The sequence below is a fragment of the Mirounga leonina genome, unplaced genomic scaffold (genome assembly GCF_011800145.1).
Source record: "Mirounga leonina isolate KUSES-001 unplaced genomic scaffold, KU_Mleo_1.0 Mir_172, whole genome shotgun sequence".
Classification (NCBI taxonomy): Eukaryota; Metazoa; Chordata; class Mammalia; order Carnivora; family Phocidae; genus Mirounga; species Mirounga leonina.
Genome location: NW_023270442.1, coordinates 13,119,749 through 13,144,894, shown reverse-complemented (window position 1 = coordinate 13,144,894; position 25,146 = coordinate 13,119,749). Strand labels below are relative to the sequence as shown.

Sequence of the window (25,146 nt, the reverse complement as noted above, 5' to 3'; positions counted from 1 at the left end):
CCTCTCTTTGCCCGTCCCAGAGCTTGGCCGGAGGTTTCCTCGCTTGACTGACTACTCTGCGTAAGTGCGGAAGACGCACTGCAGTACCGTCGGCCGTAGCACGACCGAGCTTACTCTGTTCTCTCGTCTCTATGATCCTCTTTGTGACCCGTGGGATAGCGCCAGAGTCCTAGAGCTCCGTGCCAACAGTCCTCCACGCCGACAGAGGACAGCGCAAAAAGCTGGCGTTCTCGCGAGAGGCGCGGAGATCTCTCCACGTAGTGAGGGTGCGAGCGCATGCGCGCTCGGTGGTGCGCGGTAGAAGGAGGGAAGACGGGATCCGGCTGGAGCCCCGGAGTGCGCGCGTGCGCCGTCGCGAGCTTGCCGCTGCCGGGGCCGCCGTGTGAGAGCGGGTGTGAGACCGCCGTGCGAGCCGCGGGAATGTTCCGAAAGGCCCGGCGAGTGAACGTGCGCAAGCGGAATGACTCGGAGGAGGAGGAGCGAGAGCGCGATGAGGAGCAGGAGCCGCCACCGTTGCTGCCGCCGCCGGGCACCGGCGAAGAACCGGGCTCTGGCGGCTGCGGCGACAGGGCCCCTGGGGGGGAGTCGCTGCAGGGCCCGGGGCCGCCGCCGCCTTCCGCGCTGACCCCGGGCTCCGGGGCTGAGGCCGGGGGCTGCTTCCCCGGCGGCGCGGAGCCGGGCAATGGGCTGAAGCCGCGCAAGAGGCCGCGAGAGAACAAAGAGGTGCCCCGGGCCAGCCTGCTCAGCTTCCAGGACGAGGAGGAAGGTAACCGCCCCGCTTCGGACCCCAGACCCCAGCATCCCTAGCCTGGGCCCCCACTTTAAGTCCTCGCGTTCCCTGGACGCCCAGCCCCCGCAGCCCAGAAGGGAGCCCCTTCGCGCCCGACCTGCTGCACATCTTTCCCCGCCTCCGGCCTTCTGCTCCCGGCGGAGGACGCGTTCCCGCGCAGCCACCAGCCTTTTCTTAACTACCGCCTCCTCCTTACCGTCCTCCTGTGCGTTTCCTGCTCTGCGGGGCAGAAGCTCACATCCGTCATTCTGAGTTTATCAAGTGGGAATTCAGTGTCCCCTGTCCTGCTTTTTTTCCTGGCGGGTGTGTTTCAGGGTGAACTTGAGTTGGGTCCCCTGTCTGCTCTTGGCACGGTCTCTGAGTCCTCTGCAGGTCAGTGTGCCCACGCCTCTTGGGGGATCTGTCCAGACATCCTTGACCAGGAAGGCTGGGTTTGTAAAGAGGAATCCTAAATCTGGGAACAGAATCCCCGGAGTTGAAGCTCTGGTTATGAGTGACCTTGGACCAGTCCCTTGCAAACGTGGAGCCTCGGTTTCTCCCTGAAAATAAATAGGGGTACAGATGCACGGCTTTCCTCGCATTGATTTTTGGACAATGAGGAGAGACGGTGTAATAGTAATTGAAGGCATTTTATCCAAACGGTTGTGAGAGGCTAAGCTGCAGTGGATTTAGATTTCTGATCATATATGAGCCTTAAATCTAACTTCCCGACCAGTTGCATGTGTGTATATGTAACCCAATTAAGTGCATGTTATTAAAAAAAGAAAGACTTTTGGATATCTCACTTGTATCTTGATGCAAGATGCTCTCATCCTTCCAGGAAGGTGGGCATTTTCTCTTTGGCCTTTCTGTTATTTCTTATTTTGTTTGAGAGGACCACAGCCAGATTTTTTTTCTTTTTCTTTCTTTTTTTTTTTTTTTTTTTGATGATGATGCAGAAACTATTTGGTAAAGTGTTTGTATCTGACTTTAAAATTTTCAAATCAGACAGTGGATACATACCAAAACTTATTTTTGAAAATGCTTTGCTCTCAGCTTAGTCTTGAAATAATATATGTCAGTTTGTGATGGTTATAGATTTATTCAGACCTGACAGCTCTCTTACCGAACATCTTTTGACTTTGGATTTTTTTTTTCTGATAATAAAGTAATTAAGTGCTTTTTCAGTGATTTTGTTTTCTTCCTGAGGAGAACAATAGGACATATGAAAACTTTGTGTAGTCGCAAGTGTTATGCCTTTTAAAAAGTCTCAAATTTGCATTATGTGAGGTTAATTTATGAAGTTGACAGCTTTTGAGAGTCTGTGACAGATTTGGAATAACTTCAAATTATGTAATGCTTTGGGGTGTATGAGTATCCATTTGGATGAATGCGAAAAGCACATATGACCATGTGAAAGTTAGAAGGGAAAATACTGTCTGAAATGGTTGCTACAGCTTCATTTAATTTCTTTTCTAAGAAAATGAAGAAGTTTTCAAAGTGAAGAAATCAAGTTACAGCAAAAAAATAGTAAAATTACTTAAGAAAGAATATAAAGAAGATCTTGAAAAATCGAAGATTAAAACAGAACTCAATTCATCAGCAGACAGTAAGTACCAAACTTATAGGATTCTTTTGAAACAACAAAATGAAAGCTCTTTCTCACAAGGATTGATTAAATGGATTTGCTGTATATATCATGAACTTGTTCAGTTGATTCTGTTGTTGTCAAAGGTCCACATTGAATAGTGATACAGTTCTGTTATTTAATTCTAACACAGTTGCACAGTAAATGCATTTTTTTTTTTTAATTTGTCGGAGAGAGAGAGAGGGTGAGCACAAACAGAGGGGGAGCAGCAGCAGAGGGAGAAGCAGGCTCCCCACTGAGTGGGGAATCAGATGCGGGACTTGATCCCAGGACCCTGGGATCATGACCTGATCCAAAGGCAGACGCTTAACCGACTGAGCCACCCAGGCATCCCAGTAAATGCATTTTAAAAAAAGACAGAATCCTTGCCACTGGAATGTTTCTGCTGTAGCACCTGAATCCTCCCCCAATTTTCTTGCTAGTGTTCAGACTGCTGTTAACCAGAGAAAGGAAGTTTCCCACTTAAGCCTGAGACACGGATTTATTCCTGTTTGAGATAGTACTGTGTAAATTACTGTACTTGTATTTTATAGAGACAGGTGTTCCATTTCTTTGGTGGTATTTCCCCAGTTGGTTTAATTCTTGCAGAACTTTAGGAACCTTGTTTTAATGTTTGTTGATAATACTTTCTCATTCAGCAGCCCTATGGATGAAGACTCCTCAGTGTGAGGCCCCTGCCTACATTGTACAGACATTTCTCAACACCCTTTCACAACTGAAGCTTAACAATTTTAAGAAGTTATTTGTCTTGGAGGAAAGTGGATCCATTATAATATGCTGTGGTCTGAATTATTCTCATGCAAATGCTGAATCTTTCTATTCTATGGAATTAAGGATAGAATTATTATTTCACGGGTTCTCAGCCAAAGGCTTAAGGTGAAAAAGTATGTCATTATATCTCAAATTTACAGTCTCATTTTGGAGACAGCATCATTAATGTATAATTGGACCCAATGTTTGGCCAAATGTCCAATGAGTGGTTTAAAGGGGAACTGCATTTTTTTAGAGGCAGGAGAAGGAATGCTTCAAAGATAAAGTAGAATATGAAACTGGATTTTTGATCATTTAAATTCCAGAAGATGGGAGAGGGAAGATACGGATGTATAATCAAAAATTAAAGTGACTAAGGTAAGAGCAAATACATTTGTCAGGTCAAAGTGGATGATTTATAGAGGAAGTAGAGGTTTAGGGTGAAAGGTACATTGTTGACAGATTGTGAAGGATGTTTAGTATCCAATAAGGGTTTTAGAGTTGCTGTGTTGGATGGCTTGCCAAGATGGTGACATGATAAATGCCCTTTGAAACCTTAACCTGGTATTAACATGCAGAATGGATTGGCACAAGGAGAGATTGGAGGCTTAAAACAGTTTAAAATCAAGGGCCAGCTTTGATCATTAATAGTGAGTTTAAAAAGGTCTTAGTTGAGTGAGACTGAGGCTTTTCCTGACTCAGTGGGAAATAGTGGATGAGTTAAAAATGTTTGCTGTGGGTGTGGGAGAAGAAATGGAAAGAAAGGATTATTTGAAAAACATTCCAAGGGAAAAATTGGTAGGCTTGATATATGCTTTAACTATTGGATTTAAAAAAACAGTCAAATTTTGAACTTTTGTGACATGCTGAGAGAACAATGCTGTATTATATACAGAAATAGGGAAGGCAGGTGGGAGGAGGAGTATTTTTAGGGGAACCAATTATTTTGGAGTCTAGGAAACTGCCTTTTTTCCCAAATCTTTTGAGAACCAACTGTGTGCAGTATAATAGTGCAAGAAAGATCAGAAGTGAGAAAGGACCATTTAGAAATGGAAGCAAGTCTGGGATTTATGAGGTCTTCTGTGACCTATGATCTTTGTGACAAAGACTTCTACCTTTAATAAGTGTACACATAGAGAAGAGGATTTACTAAATAAAATCATAAAGGCCAAAGAAGAGATAGGAAAAGTTTCAAGATGACGATGCTCATTTGAATGAGAAAGTACCAGAAAAGTGAGGAAAAGAAAGGACCAAGGAGAGGCCATTGGCAGGGTTGCTGTTGTTTTCTTTCTGGAGGAGGGTGTCTGGCAGAAGAGACAGGTCCACTAGCCAAGCTGTATCTGTTTGGATGAAGGAACATCTTTTGCTAAATTGCTCAACGATACTGTATGAATTTGTTGTAGCTGCAGCCATTGGGTTAGCTGGTATCGGAGCTTGGACTGAGAGAAATCAAAGGCCATTTGCCTAGGTTGAGGCACAAGTTGGTGATGAAGTAGAAGTCAGCAGGTCCACTGCTTTCCAGAAGTTTGTCAGAGAGAGAAGTAGAGGACAGTAACTAGACGGACCATTGGGATTAAGGAGAAAACTCTGTTTGTAGACAGAAGAAAGGCAAGGGAGAGCCTGATCAAGTTCAAGGTAAAGAGAATGTTCATGAGAACAAGTTTCCTGATGTGGTAGTAGAAGAAATTGAGGGTCCTAGAGGAGCCTAGAGAAAGGTTATTTAGTATCTCTTTTTACAAAGACATCTGGAAGGATAATACATATCCACTGACAAAAATTCAACTGTAACCATGTTGTGCACTTGTATGTGTTCAATCATAAAATGTATTTGCTTAGTCTTTTAAAATCTGCAGGAATCATTATCTGAACGTATCTGGTCTGGTAGACCTTTCACAGTTCTATTGAAAGCCATCGATTTAGTGTGGGTTTAGAGTAGAAGGAAATGGATAGTTTTTGACTCCGATTCTTGGGTAGTTTTTAACTCCCGTGTAACTGTATCTGATAAGGTGAATTTTTAAATCTCATAGCATCAGAATGCACTTCAGAAGAAAGGCTGTGGCTAATGAAATAGGATGGTAGATGAGAAGACTAAGGAGCCTAAGACATAATGACTTGAATCTTAGTAAACTTAAAAGTGTGTATATGGGGGCACCTGGGTGGCTCAGTTGGTTAAGCGACTGCCTTCGGCTCAGGTCATGATCCTGGAGTCCCGGGATCGAGTCCCGCATCGGGCTCCCTGCTTGGCAGGGAGCCTGCTTCTCCCTCTGGCCCTCCCCGCTCTCATGTGCTCTCTCATTCTCTCTCTCTCAAATAAATAAAATCTTAAAAAAAAAAAAAAAGTGTGTATATGGGGGAGTGGTATTATCCCTGGGATTCTTATTGAGGGGAATGGAATATGGTTTGAGATGAATAGAGAATCTTTGAAACGCTTTTTGGGAGGGGAACGTGATAGGGAAACGAGAAGAATATCATATTTAGAATAAACTTTTACTATTTCATTATATTCATTGTGCCTGTTGCGTGCCAGGTTCAGTGCTCAAGGTGAAAAACACTTTGATTTTCTTGATTTTTGCCTGGGACTGATGGTGCAGTGAGGCTAGTTAGTTATAAGGAACGTAAAGCTCTGTAAAGATACAGTGGTGCCTCCTGGAATGCAGTGGCAGGAAAGCAGTGTTGCAACTGGTCTTATGAATGGCCTCAGAATTAGGGAGCTCTCTCTCTGTCCATATGGCAGAATATGGCACTCTACAGCTCCCTTCCGGGTTTACATGTGGTTGTTTTTAGTGCCACCTGGTCTCTGACTTGTCTCGCTGTCTCAGTTCCAGGTTCCCGGAAAGAGAATCAGGTTGTGTCTGCTTTGGTCACAAATCCACTCTTGAACATTGAGTCATGGCAGTGGGGTCAGAGTTGCATAGTATAAATGTGACTTTTGGGTCTTAACCCCTTCAGGTGATGGATGACAAATGGTTATGAACTAAGAAGATAATCCTGAAGTATTCATTGCAGAGAGGTTTATGTGGTCCATAAACATTGTTCTTGATAGAAAGTTGCCTCAGAGGGGCTTAGAGTTTAATGAAATGCTGATATAAAATGAAATAATGATTCAAAGAGGTATGAACAGTTAACCAGTGCAAGTTTAGAGGAAGAAACAGTTAATTTTGATAAATTTAGTAAAATTTTGATAAAGTGAACTCAAGGTGGAATTGAGCAGAGCCTCCAATGCAGCCCTGTGACCCCTATATTACTTTTACTTCCCAATTAATGCCTATTGTTGGATACTTCATTTTCATACATCAGTGGTTTGAGTTTTTTATAAATAATTAAAATAGTTCAAACTTGAATGAATTAAGCCTATAAACGAATAAAAGGGTGCCTACCTGATTTATGCATTCTATTTTAAATATATTTTAATAACTTTTTTCACAAATGTAGACGAACCACCTTTGGACAAAACAGGACATGTTAAGGACACCAGTCAAGAAGATGGGGTTATCATCAGTGAACATGGTGAAGATGAAATGGATATGGAAAGTGAGAAGGAGGAAGAAAAGCCAAAAGCTGGTGGAACCTTTTCAAACGCTTTATCTTCTTTGAACGTTCTCCGTCCAGGTGTGTACTTGCAAATACTCCTCAGAAATGAAGGACTCCGTCAAGGAGGGGCCGTGTGGAAAGATGGTGAAGGAAGGAGTTAGCTAAGTGGTTTTTCTTATGACATCCGTTTGAAGCCAAGGGTTTTCTTTTGCAAATAAAGTTAGAAAACTAGAAACTTTCCAATTTTCCAAGTTCATTCTCAGACAGGCAACTTTCGTTATCAGAGCAAATGTGGGGGCCTCAAGTAAATGGATAAATGGTACTAAAGTTTCTCTTTTTTTAATGTATTTCAGATTAAGACTTCAACATTTTTAGAAATGCTACTAAAAGCAAAAGTATGATGCTATTAGTTTTATGCTCACACTCTCTTCCTTCTTACTTTTCTTTAGGAAATAGTTTGCAAATCTGTTCACTGGGTAGTCAGTTTTTCAGTAAATAAATGCTTAGAAAAAGTGTCTAGCAGGAGAGGAACAGCTCAGTAAATTAAGGTACATTTACATGATGGGATATTCTAAAGCTATTAAAATAACATTAGATAAGTAGCAAGGCCTTAATTTTTACTGTAGGTGAAAAGTCAATTCGAGCATGTAGTAGGTTATGCTTTATCTGTTAAGTGAATATGGTTAAGCCATTAAAAATTGTGTTTATGCCAAACAGCAACATGGAAAAAACTTACAATGCTTTAGTATGAGGCAAGATTACTACAGAATATATTCAGTATGCTTACAGGTGAACTGAACACTATTTGCAACAGAAACATGCTATAATGGTTTTTTAAGGTGTGTTTGTGGGCACCTTTTTGTTTTTTGTTTGCTTTCTAGTTCAGTAACATGATTTGATTACTTTTGTTTATTAAAAATGAAAAAAAATTACAGTTAAAATAAAGTTGCTATGGTGGATTTTCCCGTCCCCTCTTTCTCATACATATTGTCATTATATATATATTTTTAGTGTCCTTAGTGACTTTTAGTTTCCATTTAAGCTAAATTAAGAATAAATCAGTTGGACTACAGGCACAGTTTGGGAAGGGGGCACCAGCAACTAACATTAGACCATCACTACGACAAGGCTGTCTTGGTGAGATTATTTTACCCTTCATATTTTCAAGAAACTAGAAATTTTATACCCTAAAACCTCCATCTTTTATAATCCTTACCGTATGTTTCCAGGAGAAATTCCAGATGCAGCTTTTATACATGCTGCAAGGAAAAAGCGTCAAATGGCCCGAGAACTAGGAGATTTCACTCCTCATGATAGTGAGCCTGGTAAAGGCCGCCTTGTTAGAGAAGATGAGAATGATGCCAGCGATGATGAGGATGATGATGAGAAACGCCGCATAGTTTTTTCTGTGAAAGAAAAGTCACAAAGACAGAAAATTGCAGAGGAAATAGGTAACTTGATTTAATAGGATAGTAAGCCTGGTGCATTGCTATTAAATATGATTTGCTATTAAATATAGCCAAACAAAAAGTACCCACATTTACTTAACTGTGTTTTGTTTTGTTTTTTTAAATTTTATTTATTTATTTGAGAGAGAGACAGAGATAGCTAGAGAGAGCAGGGGCTGGGAGGAGAGGGAGAAGTAGACTCCCCACTGAGCAGGGAGCCCCACGTGGGGCTTGATCCCAGGACCCTGGGATCATGACCCGAGCCAAAGGCAGATGCCCAACCGACTGAGCCACCCAGGTGCCCCTTACTTAACTATGTTTAATGTTTGAGGACTGTTTTTGCTTGGGTACAAGTGTCTTACTAGAATTTTTTTTAAAACTATAGCGTGATTGTGATAGCTAATGTTTATTGAGCTCTTCCTGAGTAGGCAGTATTGTGTTAAGCACTTTACATGCATAAATTTATATAATCAGCTTAACATTCTTCAGAGGCCTGTAGGTTTTGTTCTTCCCTTTGTTGATTTGATGTCAAGCTCACAGATTAGGAAACCCTCCTAAGGATTTAAGGGTTACATAATACTGCCTTTTGCTTCAAGGGATACCGCGGCTAAGACAAACAAGGTCAGGAGTAGCAAAGGAGAGGAGATCATGATAGACATTTTAGTAAGACTGAATTAATACCAATAGTTTTGCTTAATTTTTGTGAAGTGCCAGGTTAGCATCTCTTCCCTCCCTGCTTTTCTGGTATTTAATTTTCTTTGCTGCTATGACTGTAGGCATCGAGGGGAGTGATGATGATGCTTTAGTAGCTGGAGAACAAGATGAAGAACTCAGCCGATGGGAACAGGAGCAGATAAGAAAAGGAATTAATATCCCTCAGGTAAGAACTGAAGGATTTCACTTCAAAAATTAAAAAGTAAATGACTGCTTCTCCCTCTGACCCTCCCCCCTCTCATGTGCTCTCTGTCTCATTCTCTCTGTCTCAAATAAATTAAAAAAAAAAAAAAAATCTTTAAAAAAAAAAAGTAAATGAAAAACCTTTTTTGCCTCTTTTCTTGAGTTAAAAACATATTGCATGTTGAATTGAATCTTTGTCATTCATTCAACTAACGTAATTAAGAAAATTACATAAAGTTCTATATCCAATAAGCTTTTAAAAGAAATTGTATTATCTTTTGCTTTTTATAGTCAGAATGATGGAAAATTTTCTGGTTTCTTAGATCAGTGTTTCTCAGGGTGGTCCTTCAACCAGCAGCAGCAGCTGGGAGTTTGTTAGAAATGCAAACTCTCACCCTCTTGAGATCCAGTGAATGAGAAGCTGGGTTGGGGGGGGCCCAGCACCCATCCCGGGTCATCGTGATGCACACTGAACTTGAGAAACACTGTTGGGATAAAATCTTTCTTTCCTGTAGAGCTTATTGTTTCTGACTTCAGAAATTATTCTGTGGAAAATGGATTTCTCTGTGATATGAAAACTTACTCTAGATGGAAAGTCTATTCCTCAATAGTTACAACAGTTTGCTTTATGGAATTAACTAGAACAGTGGAAGTGTTGTGTAAATGTAAACTATTTTGGTTACTGGTGTTTGACACAGAATTTTGCACACGTTTGGGTTATGTTAAGAAAATAGGGTACTTAGATGGCAGTCTCTAGTTGCTGCTTACCTATTTATTCTCTACTTAGAACAAGTCATTTGTTCTCTTCCATTGATAACATGGTGGCCTTGGATTATTTCCTATGTCCCTTCCAACTCTAAACTTCTCTGATATTATGTTTTCCTGAAAATTATTAGAAATGAATCCAGTAATCCCACAAGAGTTAGAATGTTCATCCAGCCCTACCTTTACTTGATTCTGAAGAACTCTGCAGTTATTTATTTTAATTAATGTAGTATTTGGAAAATGGTATAATTTTTGCTTTTTTTTTTTTTAACCCTAAAGGCATTATATTACAGTTTTAACTGTTAGTTTTCATATATATCCCATTTCTTTTCTAGGTTCAAGCAAGTCAGCCCACTGAAGTGAATATGTACTACCAGAACACTTACCAGACGATGCCTTATGGTTCATCCTATGGCATTCCTTATAGTTATACTGCCTATGGATCATCTGATGCCAAATCTCAAAAAACAGATAATACAGTCCCTTTCAAAACTCCCAGTAATGAGATGACTCCCGTTACTATTGATTTGGTAAAGAAACAGCTTAAAGACAGGTAGGGCAGATCAACTTCTTAAAGACCTGTCCTCTAGCTTTCTGTTCCCTCAGGCAACATGTAGTCTGGGGTAGCAGATGCAGAATATCGGCAAAGAAGATTCACTGGCCCATCTTCAAAAGCTAAACAGAAGATGACTTCATACTTTGTTCTGCTACCTTCTTGGATTACTTCTGTGGAAGCCTCGAAAAGTTATAAAAAATGCCACTCCATGATCTTGTTGAAGACAGTTCTGAGTTTGTACCTCTTGGACTCTGAAAGAGTGTAGTCAAGATATGGGGGGAAAAGCGAAACATTTTGGTTAGCCCACCAAATAACTTTATATGAAGTCTGTAAACTGCCTTTTTTTTTTCTTTTTTCTTTTCTTTTTTTTTTTTTTGAGAAAAAAGCAGTACAGATGAAAAGATGCCACTCCAAGTATTTTTATATTCTAATAGTGGAACTAAATGCATTATTATAATATTGCAAGAGTCCTGACAGCATAGACTTTTGGATGTAAATGTGTTATATTTATCCTTTTGTGTTCTTAAGGTTGGACTCCATGAAAGAACTGCACAAAACAAATCGACAGCAGCATGAGAAACATCTGCAAAGCCGAGTGGACTCTACCAGGGCTATTGAAAGATTAGAAGGGTCTTCTGGGGGTATTGGTGAACGGTATAAATTTTTGCAAGAAATGCGAGGGTATGTCCAAGACTTGCTTGAGTGTTTCAGTGAAAAGGTAAGAATGCAAAAATATTAATCTCTTTGACTAAGGCAAAATTAGGGAGGTCTAGACGGCCTTGTGTAGATCATTTCTGTATTCCTCAGAAAATATCCACTGCATTCAGCTCTAGAAGTGATGAAAAGCCATGCTCCATTTTCTTCACTTCACTAGCGGCATTCTATCTTGGGGGCGGCATAGTGCCTTTGTTGAAAACAAAAAAGATAGAGCATATTTAAATAAGACTTTGGCAAGTTGTGCTTAATATAGTGGTAGATTATTGGCCTGCCCTGAAATATTAGAATATAAGGTACTCCTCTGGTGGAATTTTCTTTTTTACAGTTTAGGTCTAAACTTATCTTTAAACTGTTTCTACATATAATTCCAAATAGGCATAAACTTGCAAAATTTTATTAGTTTTTTTTTTTTTTCTTTTAACTCTAGATAAAGTTGGTCACCATCGCTGCTGATAGTTTTCATCTAAATAAGCCTATGCTTCATCCATTTCAGGAACCGTAACATTGGTCATAATTTCTTTGAAGGCCTCATTTCTTCCAAGTTCGTTTTTTGTTTTTTTGTATGCTAGTCACTTGGAATAGTTTTTTACATTCTACTGTGCCGTTTATTTGCATTTTTTAAATTAGCTGCACATAGGATCCCCTTCTCAAATGACCTCTTAATTGATTTTTCTTTTTCAAGATAAATGTAATTGGTACATTGGTTTATAAGCATTTGTGGACTTTGTGGCCTTATGTTTTAAAAAAAGAAAAAGAAAATCTTGAATATCCTGTCTCTAAACTTCCAAGTGATACAGAATTAGAAGGCACATTTTTCCCTTTTTCTTGGCTGTGTGGATTAACATAGAATCTGTAAGCTTAGTATGTTTGAAGGAGTATTTTTATCATCTCTGCTGCTTACTTCAATACCCTAAAGCCAAAGACTCACAAAAGAACACTGCTAGACTGTCTTCCTCATGGGTCTTAATGCTTCTAGCCAGTCTGTGGTCAGATGCAGGCTGAGACAGCATTCACCAAGTCTTATCTGTAGGGTTTATCACGTTCTTGTCTTACCACCAGATTCCTGGAGAAGCAACTGTAGTCTGAGCTATGATAGCCCTGTGGCAGATCACTGACTTAGGGCGACAAGTACAAGGATGGGAAAGAAACCTAGGTTTGACTTTGCAGGGGGCTAGAGTCCAGGTGGAAAGTAGACATAGGTGTCAGAGCTGGTGATTGTGTCCTTCCTATTAATAAAGCCCTTTTGAGCCCAGTGGACATGGTGGGAGCTGATCTAATAACCTTTTGTGACTGGAGAAAGGATCTTTGTCTTAAACCATACTTTGTAAGTGAGTTTTGTCCTGTCGAGTTTTTTCCTTGAAGTATCTGAGCCTTTGCTTTAGAACTTAGTAAACTTAGATACTTGTAACTCTAAGCTTAACTCTTAAAAATTGACAGTGACATAATCAACTAGATTATATCATTCTTGAATTAAAGAGACTACTAGGATGTCTAGTTCATATAGTTTTCAATTGCTGTTTTTAAAAACAAGTAGTAGTATATTTTATTGATCTCAATTACCATGTTCCTCGAGAAATCACTTCAAATGTGCTAATGTGGTTTCACAGAGTCACTTACAGAGGTAGATAATCCTTTTAAGGATGAGTATTTTATTTCATGTTGACATTTTCATATGCATTGAATTTTACTAAGAGACTGCTTCTAAGTTAATACTGTCATTGTCGCCTTGGAAATATTTAGGAATAATTGGATACATTTGAATATTCATTTTATACTATAAAAATTTGTTTTAGGGTAAGGCCATAGAAAGATGAACATTTCTTTGTTTTTTTTCTTTTGTTATAAAAGTTTAAGTAGTTTTGAATTTAGATTTTTTAATTATTTAAAGATCATTTTAACTTTCCATTGTTTTGTTTCCCTATAGTCATCTTCCTTCTTGTGTTCTTCGCCTTAAATTTGGTCTTGAAATAAAAAGTCAAGAACAGTTTTGAGTTTGGAGAGGGTAAAGAAATTGTCGTGGTGCATACTCTTGAGACAAATCAATATTGTTAAGAAACATGAAAGAGAGCTGAAGAATGTGTTTGAAGGTTTTTATTCAGAATTTTCTCAGCTTTGTTGAAAGGCATTCCAATTACCTAAACAGAAAAATTACATTATCAGAATTTTAACTATAAATTGAATAATTAAATTCTGGCTGATGCAACCTTAGGTGGGTAGCTCTTACAGGAGAGGAATGTTAACAGTCTCCAGGACTGAAAGAATGTACCTTAGGTACATAGGTACATTTGTCTTTCGTCCTGTGTGGTGTGAAAAAAATAAGGGGGTGGGGAAGTGTAAGTCACAGTAATACAGCACTAAATGCTTTAAAAAAAAAAAAAAATCACTCATTGTAAATTTTAAAGATAGAGCCTGTGGGCTCAGCTGTCTAAGAATGCAGATTTGGGGACATTGTTGCCCATGGTGTGGCATATTAGAGATTAAAATAACTCCATCACTTTGATCTTTCTGTGAACATTTGCTACTTTTTCAACAGAATCATGCAAGTGTATAAAATTGCTTTTATTACAGACATCTTTGAATTCCACCTGCCTTTTTTTATTTTCCATTTGCAGTCTGTTCAGTTCAGGAAGCTGCTATAACACTTGGTGCCAGTGTTCCCAAACTCTAAATAATGTGTTTTCCATTTGCACTAACCATCAGGAAACTAGAATTTCTGGTTTCCTCAGGTATGTGTAGTGGTTGTTAGTGTTTTGTGAAAGTTTCATAGCATTTGGTTATAATATAAGATATTGACAAAAAGAAAGTTTTCTGTTTTTTTAAGTTAGGTTTCATTCTATAAGCTTTTGTACTCTATATGAACTGAGTGAATGCTTAGCTGTGGATATTAACCTGGAAAAATTCATTGACTTTGTAAACTGATAAGTCATGTGATGAATTTTATTATTTTATTATAAAATATGGAAAAACTTAAACATTTACTAGCTTTCTGAGTTTGAGATCTTGACATTAGGTTAGTGAAAGCTAGAAATTTTATTTGCCTTACTGATGTAAGTGAAGGCAGTTCACATTTAAGAATGTGTAATAAAGCTGTAATATAGTGTGACATTACTACGTTACTGTAAGACTTGGTACGTACAAGTGGCAAAGCAGTTTAAGTGTCCAGAATTGGGCAGCTCGCTGACTCCCATTCTTACCTGCTCGTGGAGCCCTTGCCTTTTTTTGGTACTGCATGGCAATAATGGTTTATTTTAAGCTACAAAAATTCTGAGGGAGATCATGCTGCTGGAAAACTAAAAATGGACTTTAAAAGACTTGCAAGTACTTTATTCTGAAAGAAAAGCACTACAGTTTTTGACATTTCTTTACTTGCTCTCTTTACTAATACTGAAGTGTTAAGTTTCCTAACCAAACTTTTACTCCAATAACTAGTCACTGGACATTATAGCTCTATATATGGATTAAAAGAAGAGATGTTTCCTTAACATCATAAAACTGAATTGTAATTTGTGTCCCTTTGGGAGTTTTATTCTGTCCATAGAGGGTACTTTTTCAGAAATCCGGAAATAGTACGGAACCCTCAACTAAGGAAGCAACTGAGGAGTTTGGTGTTACGGAGTGTGTTGTATTTTTACAGGTGCCACTGATTAATGAACTTGAATCAGCAATACATCAGCTGTACAAACAGCGAGCTTCCCGCCTTGTCCAAAGACGACAAGATGATATTAAAGATGAATCTTCGGAGTTTTCAAGCCATTCAAGTCAGTCCATCTTGAAGGTTTTTATTATTCATTAAACAACCTTGTTTACTTAGTGCAGCCTAATTGAAAATTAGAGAGCTTAGCTTTTTTTTTTTTCTTTAAAGAAACATTTCCTTGCTCTTGTGTCAGGTAGTTCTAAAACTTGAACAGCATGTCCTTGGATTGTGTTTAAGAAAATACAGCTTCGCAAAGGAGCTCAAAAATGTACACTGATATTCTATCAATCTTATTCTTCTTTGGACATATTTTTTCATTCCTTAGAGTATAGAGAAGAATATTTTTAGTGTTTTATCTTAAAACCACTATCATTTGGCCCCAGTTGATCTCCACCCCCCCCCCCCCCCCCCCCCCCCCGCATTTTCATCCTGTTCATAACACCAGTACAGATGCTGTTGTTGATCACAGTGAAAGATTCTGAGTTTGGGGACTAGGAAAATACCGAAAGGCGGTTTTAATGACATAACAAAGGATACAACTCCAAGATTAGGGGATTTTTGAGCTTCATGTCTTGGAGAAAAGCAAAATTTTTTTATTCTCTAGTTTGCCTTTTATACTGGATTTTTTTAATAAGTCAGTTGCCTCCAATTCTTGAAATTTTAATGTAAAAGTTCAGAAATTCAGTTTATATTCCTTTCATTATGAGATGTGTTATGGAAAACCGAAATTAATTGGAAACCTTATGAAATAGTTTAGCTGAGATTCTTTAACCAGAAGTTTTAAACCTTTTAATTCCGTTTTTCCATTATGCTCCATATTCATGGGTGCTCTGCTAGGAATTTTCCCAGCATGGATTTCTCGTGGCTTCTTTTGTCATCTCTTTGTTCCCTGTGTCAGCAGTTCTAAATGAAGTATGCATGACAATTACCTGTAATACTAATTTAAAATGCAGGTTTCCTGGTCCTATCCCCAGAGATTTTTGCTAGGTCTTGGATAGTGACCAGTATCTTCTTGTTGAACAATCACCTCAGGTGATCCAAGTGCAAAGGCCCCTTGTGTTATTCTTTCTGAAGACAGTGCTTTGTCCTACAGGGTGTCCCCTAAATTAGATGTTGGATCCTTGAGAAGGCATCCTGTGTGCAGGATGGATTTTGGACCATTGTAAAGAGGTGGTAATATGGCCCTCAGAGCTGAGTGAGACTCACATGTGAGCCATATGAATGGCTTTGACCTCCTCTTTTTGCCACACAAACTTAAATTGGTTTATTGCCATATTGGGCACCTAGATGACTAATGCAGGCCTTCCAGATCACTTTTGATCCAGGCAGAACCAGATTTCTGGGGCAGATTACAGGTAACCTATGAAGGGAAGTAATTCCTTTTTAAGTTAAATGGTTTGTATGAGCTGTGCATCTCATCAGATACCTTTTCCTGCCTATTATCTGTTCCTTATAATTTGAAGCTATTTACTTACATGATAGTAGAAATAAAGGTTGAATGATGTATGTTAATTAGATGGAGAGTTGGAAAAAAATTGAAAAGTAATGAGAAAGTGAAAAATACTGCCTTGGAGAGGAGTATTCATTGTCAGAGGTTTGAGGAAAATTACATGGGACACTGAAGTATCACTTCCATTTCTGATCTTTTTTTAAAGAAACAAAAAACCCTGAGATTCATCTGTTGAGATTTGTGAACACTTCCCATAATTACTGCATGTAGTTTTACAGAAGTGAAGGAGGCTATCCCTCGAGTCATCTACTCTCTCATATCTCCCTTATACTATAGAATCTAATAAACATAGCAACATTTTAAGTATTTATTTTAGCAATGAGTATTCTTTAAAATACTTCTTTAATGATGGATACCTCTTAAAGAGACAGGAATCATTTCTATGGTTTGGGACTTTAGCTAATTCACCTGTGGTGTGTGAACTCACAGTTGAGGTACAATAGGGGCGTTTTTCTTGTTTACCATACTCATCTTTCTTTATAATTGCTGAACTCTGGAACATCCTTCCTGATGTCAGAGCGATTTTGAAGTATGAATGAACAATGCAGAAAGTCAGCTTTTAAAAATAGTTGGGTCGACGATAGTTAGGATACACTGAAGTAGAGGGCTAATTTTTGGGTTTGTTTTTTTCTGTTGCTGCTGTTGGCGGCACATCTCTGATATCAGGGGAAGAAATATGCAAAAGCCTTGAATCGATGTCTTTCGTTTTATGTATGATTTTCCCCGCATCCTGTCCCTTGGGTTGTTTGCTTCTGTTAACAATCCCCGTCTTACATAATATCTTCTGTATTCTAAATGTAGAAATGAGGGAAGTATTGCATACAGATGGTACCCTCACTCTTCCTCCTGCCCTAGACAAGAGATTAGAGGACTATTCTCTGGAGAGAGAGAATGGGCCCAGAGAAAAGACCCCGAGACGCCCCCAACAGAAGACTTTGTCCCAGGGATTGGATGGAGAGGCCTCTGGTAGACTCCCCCCACCTTTGTCCATAGAACTAGCAGTCTCGTTCTTTTATATGAGGTTACTGATCATAGAGCAGCCCACACAGTAGAACCAAAGGGACTGAGGAAACAAAGACATTGCAGGCAGTAGAAGAAAATATAAAATAGACTTGATACCCTTCGGGAGGTAATAGGAGGTGCCGTACATGTGACAGAAGTAGAGGATGCTATAGAAAGGGAGTATTCTCAGAGTAAGAGCCGTCTCTTAGAAATTAAAAATATGGTAACTGAAATATAAATTTAAATAGGAAGGTTGGAAGCTAAGGCTAGAAAATTGCCCTAGAACGTTAAAAAAAGAGACAGGAAATAGGAAGCAAAAAAAGAAGTAAGGGAATTGTGCTTTGAAAGAGTGTTGGAGAAAGCATCGGGTGGTCCTCTTAGATCTGGTTTTCAGTCTATATGTTGATTCTGCCCTTGTTCTAGAACTAGTAATGAGAAAAAATTTCTACACAGCAAAGTTAGAATAAATAGGATAAATTATTAAATTCCTGAAATAAAGCTGTTTTCTCATCCTTCCTACCCATGTTTCTTTTCTGTCATATCATTCAACATGTGATGCTTAACTTCTTCCTTAAAAAGTAATCTATTATTTTTCCCTTTGCACAGGTAATTTTGATTTTTAATTTATTTGGTCATCCTGATAGCATCAATTAGTTAGTTCTGTTACAAGTAGATATAAAAAGTGATTAAGCCCAGTTGTTTTTGTTTAGGGCTATTGAACTCTCCATTTATTTTTCTACTCCTTTTCATGGGAACACGGCATAATACTGAGATTTGCTCTAAACTAGAAAACTATCTGGTTTACCAGTTACCGCAGAATCCTGTCGTTGAGATTAGCAAACAGTCTATCATTATGGCTTATTCTGTGCAAACTCTTTCCTCAAGATTGTTGAAGGAAGGCTTTTAATTTTAACCATCGTTGTTTTATAGATAAAGCTCTGATGGCACCAAATCTCGATTCCTTTGGGCGAGATCGGGCACTGTATCAAGAGCATGCAAAACGTAGGATTGCAGAACGGGAGGCCAGGAGGTAATTCTAAAAATGCTTGCTGTTGCTTTGTTTGCAAAGGGAGGACTGTCTTTTATCTGGTTTGGGAACATGCTGTTTGTTATTTAGGACTCGTCGGAGACAAGCCAGAGAGCAAACCGGTAAGATGGCAGATCACCTTGAAGGCCTTTCCAGTGATGATGAAGAAACTTCTACAGATATTACAAATTTCAATCTGGAGAAAGGTTAGACATTTATTTGGAAATGAGATTCATTGCCACTTTGGTTTCTACTTGGGTGTGGTTTTTACCATGAGATGGTGTGAAGTTTTGTGGCCTCTGAATTAGAATCAGCCACTTTTTTCTTAATTGTAAAAACTTGTACCCATTTTTATTAACTGCGTATAATGATGAATTCTCAGAATAGTGGTGACACCTCGTCACGGGCTTTATTTAGTACTTGCGTAGTGAATGATACTACTCTTCAGAATCATAGAATTTTAAGTGACCAAAAAAAAAAAATGTGCCAGATCCCAAGGATAGCCCTAATGCATCCTGTCCTAGGATGGTAGAGCTCAGCCATGGGACACTCAGCCCTGAAGTAAACTCCTGATTTGGGGAGTCCTGAATAATTTCAACCAAGAGGAATAGTTAATACTATTATGTGCCAGGCATTTCTAGAAAGGTCTTCAGAAATCTTTATTTGCCACCATTGGTTGTGGTTATTTGGAATTATATCGGCTGCAAGCCATTTGGAACTTAGTTGGAGAAGCCTATTTTTCTCCCACCTTTTCATAGTGAATATTTTTAAACAGAAATTGGAAAGAATAGCACAGTGATCACCCATGTACTTGTCACCCAAATTCAACAGTTCTTACCATCATTTAACCAAGTTTGCCTTAATTTTTTGAGGGATGTGTGAGTGTGTGTGTGTTGTTGAACCATTTGAAAGTAATCTGTAGACACCATAACACTTTAAACACTTGAGCGTGTTTAACTAAGAGTTCTTAATATTGTGTCTATTTAATAGCAGTTCCCCCAGAATAAAACTCTTGGGACTGTTTTTGTGGATTATTCTGTATTTTCCAAACTAGGATCCACATGAGATTTCCTGCCCTGCTTTTGGTTGTTACGTTTTTTCCCCCTAGAATTAATGAATGTCCATGAGTACGTTACACATATACACATCCCCATTGTTTGTTTAAGACATTAAGTTTTTGAAGAGACCAGGCCACTTACCTTGCAGAACTTCCTACATTCTAAATTTGTCTGTTTCCTCATAGTATTAATTTGTTTTTCCATTCACTGTTATTTCTGGGTAAGCTGGCATTTAGGTCTGAAGACTTGATTAGATTGAGGTTAAGCTTTTGTTTTGGCAAGAATACTTCATATAAGATGCTGCTTCTTATTGCATTAATGTCAGATGGTGAATGTTAGATTGTCCCACTATTAGTGGTGGTAAGATGGATCTTGACAAGTAAGTTGTCGTAACTAGGTTTCTCCGTTATAAAGATTCCCAAGTCATCAGCGGCATCAAAGAACCTTCCACTTAAAGATCCTAGCCTCCATTGCCATACTTGTCTATGTCCGTTCTTGCTGTCACCGACAGACTTTGAAAAAAGTGGTATGATTGTTCACTGATCATGATGCACATTTGATATTTATACAGTGATTTGTGGACTGAAGAGCAATTGCTTCATGCAGTTACTCATGGTTAATATCCATAGTAACTGAAATTTGAACTGACTTGTTGGGGGACAGGTGGGATTTAACTAAACTCTGGGCACCAGAAATGGTACATATTGCAGTCATGCAAATGAACACTGCCTGCACTCTGGTTTGCATAATAGACATTTGAAACCTAAACTTACTCTGTTTATGCTTTCTGTTAAGTAGTAATTAATAATGATTTCTCTGTAATGAGCCTGTCTGACTGATACTGAAGCTACGCCGAAAATACTGAATTGGTTTTTTTTCTACTACATACTAAATTATGGTTCTCTGTGGGATTTTTGTTGTTTTTATTGTTGTGTTTAGATCGCATTTCAAAGGAGTCCAGCAAGGTTTTTGAAGATGTCCTTGAAAGTTTCTATTCAATCGACTGTATTAAATCCCAGTTTGAGGCATGGCGTTCAAAATACTATCTGTCCTACAAGGATGCTTACATCGGCCTTTGTTTGCCAAAGCTGTTCAACCCCCTTATACGGTTGCAGCTTCTCACTTGGACGCCCCTTGAGGTGAGTGGCGTGTGTCACTAGTACAAAGCAATATAACGTGGGACCTGGGTAATTTTCATCTCAAAGCTCGGGGGGAGGTAAGGCACGGCTCCAGTACAAATTGTATGATGTCATTATCTTTTACCCTCCCTTCCTTCTCAAGAGAATCGTTGGTTACTTTCAGGTTACAGGCAATGCTTTTCTCAGTCAATTAAAATTACGTGTAGTGACACTGGGATATGAACATGAATGAATAATCAGACCTTGGTCCTTTGATCCTAGAAAAACTTAGAACCTCCTGGGAAAGCTCAGTGAGGTGGATGTGAAATGAGGACCTGAACTGAGTCGGGGGTAATGGAAATTGGGAGAATAAGACAAGTTGATAAATATAAGAGGTGCAGTCAAGGACCTGATGGCCTGGTATATAAGGGTCCTATATACGTTCAGTGGTCATGTTTAAGAGAGGGTTTGGGGGGTTACCTGCGTGTGGACGGAGCCATGGGCACGAGTGAGATGGGCTGGGTTGGATGTGTAAACCGTAAGGAGAGGGCTGAGGTCGGAGCCCTTAAAACGACTGAACAAAACTGAACCTTTTGGCCCCCAGCTCTCAGTTGGTCTTTGCCAGACCTTGTGGAGTTTCACCCTGTGCATGTGTGTCTTAGTACACAGCAGAGCTCAGCGGGACTTGTGTGCGTTTTGGAGTTCTTTTTCTGGGTCACTCCCTCCTCCGCCCCACGGCTTCCAGCTTTCTCAGCCTCCCTGAGCTCCAGTGCTTGTCTCCACACCTGAGCGAGACTGCTCTGTCTGCCATCTCCCACCAGGGGCTCGCCTCCGTTGATTCTCTCCCTTTCGGGGGCCATAGTCCTCTCCTGCCTGTGTCCAGTGTCTGAAAATGGATGTTTCATATATTTTGTCTAGTCTTTAGTTGTTTACGGCTGAAGGTTAAATCCTGTTACTCTTACCATGGCTAGAGGCAGAAATAGCAAGCATTTGAAATGTTTCGCTTGTAATATTCTTTTTTCTAGGCAAAATGTCGTGACTTTGAGAATATGTTGTGGTTTGAATCTTTGCTCTTTTATGGTTGTGAAGAGCGAGAGCAAGAGAAAGATGATGTAGATGTTGCACTATTGCCTACCATTGTGGAAAAGGTGATTCTTCCTAAACTAACAGGTAGAGATTTCTGAATTTGAACATTTAAACACATGGGTTTTCCAGATCTATTTTTACGAATTTTTAACCAGAGTGTATTTCCTCATAGAAGTTATATTACAAATGATAAAGTAACCACCGGGTCCAGAGATGGCTAAAGGGTGGACATCTCTTAACCTAGGACTTGAAGACCACCCTGGGGTGGGCCTGGAGTTGGGGGCAGTAATTGATCCATAGATGAATTTTAGAGACTCTTAAACACGACCTGAAGCAAAACTGAACACATAGTTTTGGCAGGGGGATATGCATTTTCCTGGGGAGCAATTTCATTACTTCTGTTAATTTCTCAAAAAAGATTAGGAATCATTGGTATGGGAACCTATTTAAAATATTAAAAATAAGTTTCAAGTTTAGTTAGGAAATCTTGATGCTGGGACATCTCCTAGGATACAGAAGTCCTCCCTTCCTTGCCAATCTTTATTATCACCCAGCAGCAGAAAATAGAATGAATCTATGCTCTCCCCACATTTACCTAATCCTCACCATTCCCACAGTTAAGAGGACAAAGAAGAGTGGAGCTTATACTCTAGAAAGAGAAAAAGTAAGTCAGGATTGGCATTTATAAGTTGAGGACTGCTTGACAGCAGATTTAAGTCAGCTGCAATTTACTTCTATATCTGAACACATTTCTACTTTTCTCTTATAGTAATAGCTGAAAATATGTGGGACCCTTTTTCTACAACACAGACTTCAAGAATGGTTGGAATTACACTAAAATTGATAAATGGATATCCTTCAGTAGTGAATGCAGAAAACAAAAATACACAGGTAATTTAATTATTTATTATATGTGAACGTTTTTTTTCCTCCCCTCTCCTTTCAAAAATGAGCAAGAGTTGGGGCACCGGGGTGGCTCATTAGGTTAAGCGGCTACCAACTCAAGTCATGATCTCAGGGTCCTGGGATTGAGCCCTGCGTCCACCTCCCTGCTGGGTGGGGAGTCTGCTTCTCCCTCTCCCCTTGCCCCTCTCCACTGCTCATGCGCGCGTGCACTCTCTGTCTCTCTCAAATAAACAAAATCTTAAAAAAAAAATTTAAAAATGAGTAAGAGTTGAGGGAATGAGTGGTTATGTTCTAAGGCTTGCCAGAAAATCCCATTCCCTCAGGCCATCTGGTCCTTTATAGGCTGAAATATACAAGAGTTGAGATAATCGTTTTTAATTTTCAACTCTCTCTGGCAAGGTGATGTCATTACTCCAGGTAGCCTCTCATTCTTCTCACCTCCCCACTTCCCACTAATTAAACATTCCTTTAAGAACTGTTTTTTGGTTTTTGTTTTTTGGGTTTTTTTTGAAAAAGAAAAATGTAAAACTACTAGAATAGGTAACCATTGGTGATTTAAATGCTCAGACATTTCAACAGCATGTAAAACAACTAGTTTTCAAACTTCAGATTGTTGCCATCCCTCTGGGCCTTCTTAGGTAAGCAATTTAGACAGAGAAAAGGTGCTCTTTTTTTTTTTTTAAGATTTTATTTATTTGAGAGAAAGAGACAGAGAGGGCATAGTGGGGGATGTAGAGAGAGACAGAGAAGCAGGCTCTCTGCTGAGCAGGGAGCCCGATGCTGGACTCGATCCTAGGACCCTGAGATCATGACCTGAGCCGAAGGCATAAGCTTCACTGTCTGAGCCACTCAGGTCCCCCAGCAAAGGTGCTCTCCACAATCATTTTCACTGATCTCATTTTGAGAAGAACCAGATTATGTGTCGGATTTTAAATCTTAGTGGTGTATAGCCTGAAGGGTTTACAGATTCTAAGTGGCTTCCTTGCCTGGTAGTTGAGGGCTGAACTAGAGTATTAAAGACCTTAATGCCTTCAGTGAGGAAGGTAAAAAATAGAAGGCTGTTGACTTGAAATTGAATACTCAGTGATTTAGAATATGGCTTTTTATTTCTTAAAGTTTAATTTTTATCGTAACTCTTATTAAAATGTGTCCTCTGTTTTTAATTCTTTAGGTGTACCTAAAAGCACTCTTACTAAGAATGAGGAGAACTTTAGATGATGATGTTTTCATGCCCTTATATCCCAAAAAGTAAGTAACTCTTCAGAATGTTAAAGATGATAATATTCTCCATTATCTTCCAGAGAAGGCTTCTTAAGTTCTAGAAAAACTAAAGGTAGCCTGAAATACAAACTTTACCTTTTTAAGCATGTAAACCAGAGAGACTAGCTCAGTGGGGAAATTGTTCCCGTAAGCAAAATAAAGCAAATAATGCATTTTGTTCTCCCTTTGTATCTCACAGTAAATTTCCATTTTCTTTTAAAACCTAACTTCTGGAATATAATTATTTGAAAATCTGAAAAATTACTTAATTCTTTTGTTAAGCTATTTTACTTGTAGAACTCTTTTCCAGAAATCAGATGGCACTTAACATATAAAATATTTGCTCATTTTTCTCTTTTTTTCTTAGTGTCTTGGAAAATAAAAATTCTGGGCCTTATTTGTTTTTTCAACGACAGTTTTGGTCTTCAGTTAAGGTATGTGTCTCTAGGCTATCTAAAAGACTTCAGATTTTCTTTGACACATATATTTCGGAAGGTATTTTGCAATTTGATTAAGTAAATCTATAGGCTTAGATTGATATCTGTATACAAACTCCATTTTACAAACTAATTTTATTCCAAAAGTTTATTCAGGTGTGATGTTTCCACACGAGAAAATGTATTGAGTTCCAAAGCAAGGTCTAAGCTAGCCAGCGAAATGCCTTGCTAAGCCACAGTTCTTTATTCAGCGAGTAGAGTACCAATTACTTTTCTAAATTGGGGAATACAGCACTGAATATGATAGAAGTGGAGCCTTCGTGGAGTTGATAATCCAGCATAGTTGACAGCAAACCAGTGTCATTATCTCAGGTGTGATGAATCCTGAAAGGAGAAATTCAAGGTACTATGGGCGCATATGACAAGGGCACAGAGCCCTTGACTGGTGAGTCACAGAAGATCTCCGACTGCCCTGGGGAAGTGCTATTTAGATCATTAGACCAGAAGAATAGGAGCTGGTACTGAGCTGAGGATGAGCAGCATATTCTAGAAAAACTGAGAAAAGTCCAAAATGGCTGGAGTTAGGAGATGAGCTAGCTTCCCAGAGGACATAGGAGCTGTAATTTACGTATAGACCTGTGTTCACTACCCACATCAAGATGCATAACACTTCTACCATCTCCCCAATTTCCCCATATCCCTTTGTAGTCAAGCCCACCCCTGCACCATGGCCACCCCTTTTCCTTGTCCTGTGGTTTTCTTTGTAAGGATGCCTAATGAATGGAATTATTTACAGTTTGGCTTCATTTCCTTAACATAGTGCATTTGAGATTTATCAGTGTTGTCATGTGTTACTGGTAGTTAATTTCTTTTATTGCTAAGTAGTATTCCTTTTGTAAGGTGGATGATACCACAAGTTGCTATTTTTTTTTTTAATCCATTCTCCAATTGAGGAATATTGGATTTT

At 39.1% G+C, this 25,146-nt stretch overlaps 1 protein-coding gene across 2 annotated transcripts in view; it reads left to right on the top strand.

Annotated features, from left to right (window-relative positions):
• Nucleotides 1-291: 291 nt before the first annotated feature.
• PAXBP1 (PAX3 and PAX7 binding protein 1) overlaps nt 292-25,146 on the top strand; it is a 33,120-nt gene continuing 8,265 nt past the window's right edge. For both annotated transcript variants that reach the window (XM_035017611.1, XM_035017612.1), the window contains exons 1-15: nt 292-766; nt 2,250-2,378; nt 6,600-6,776; nt 7,928-8,149; nt 8,923-9,026; nt 10,144-10,361; nt 10,893-11,082; nt 14,716-14,839; nt 18,218-18,317; nt 18,405-18,520; nt 20,312-20,511; nt 21,516-21,660; nt 22,346-22,467; nt 23,654-23,730; nt 24,110-24,176. In XM_035017611.1, coding sequence (XP_034873502.1) covers nt 421-766; nt 2,250-2,378; nt 6,600-6,776; nt 7,928-8,149; nt 8,923-9,026; nt 10,144-10,361; nt 10,893-11,082; nt 14,716-14,839; nt 18,218-18,317; nt 18,405-18,520; nt 20,312-20,511; nt 21,516-21,660; nt 22,346-22,467; nt 23,654-23,730; nt 24,110-24,176 — 2,337 coding nt within the window. In that variant the 5' untranslated portion in view covers nt 292-420. The remainder of the gene's footprint in view (nt 767-2,249; nt 2,379-6,599; nt 6,777-7,927; nt 8,150-8,922; nt 9,027-10,143; nt 10,362-10,892; nt 11,083-14,715; nt 14,840-18,217; nt 18,318-18,404; nt 18,521-20,311; nt 20,512-21,515; nt 21,661-22,345; nt 22,468-23,653; nt 23,731-24,109; nt 24,177-25,146) is intronic.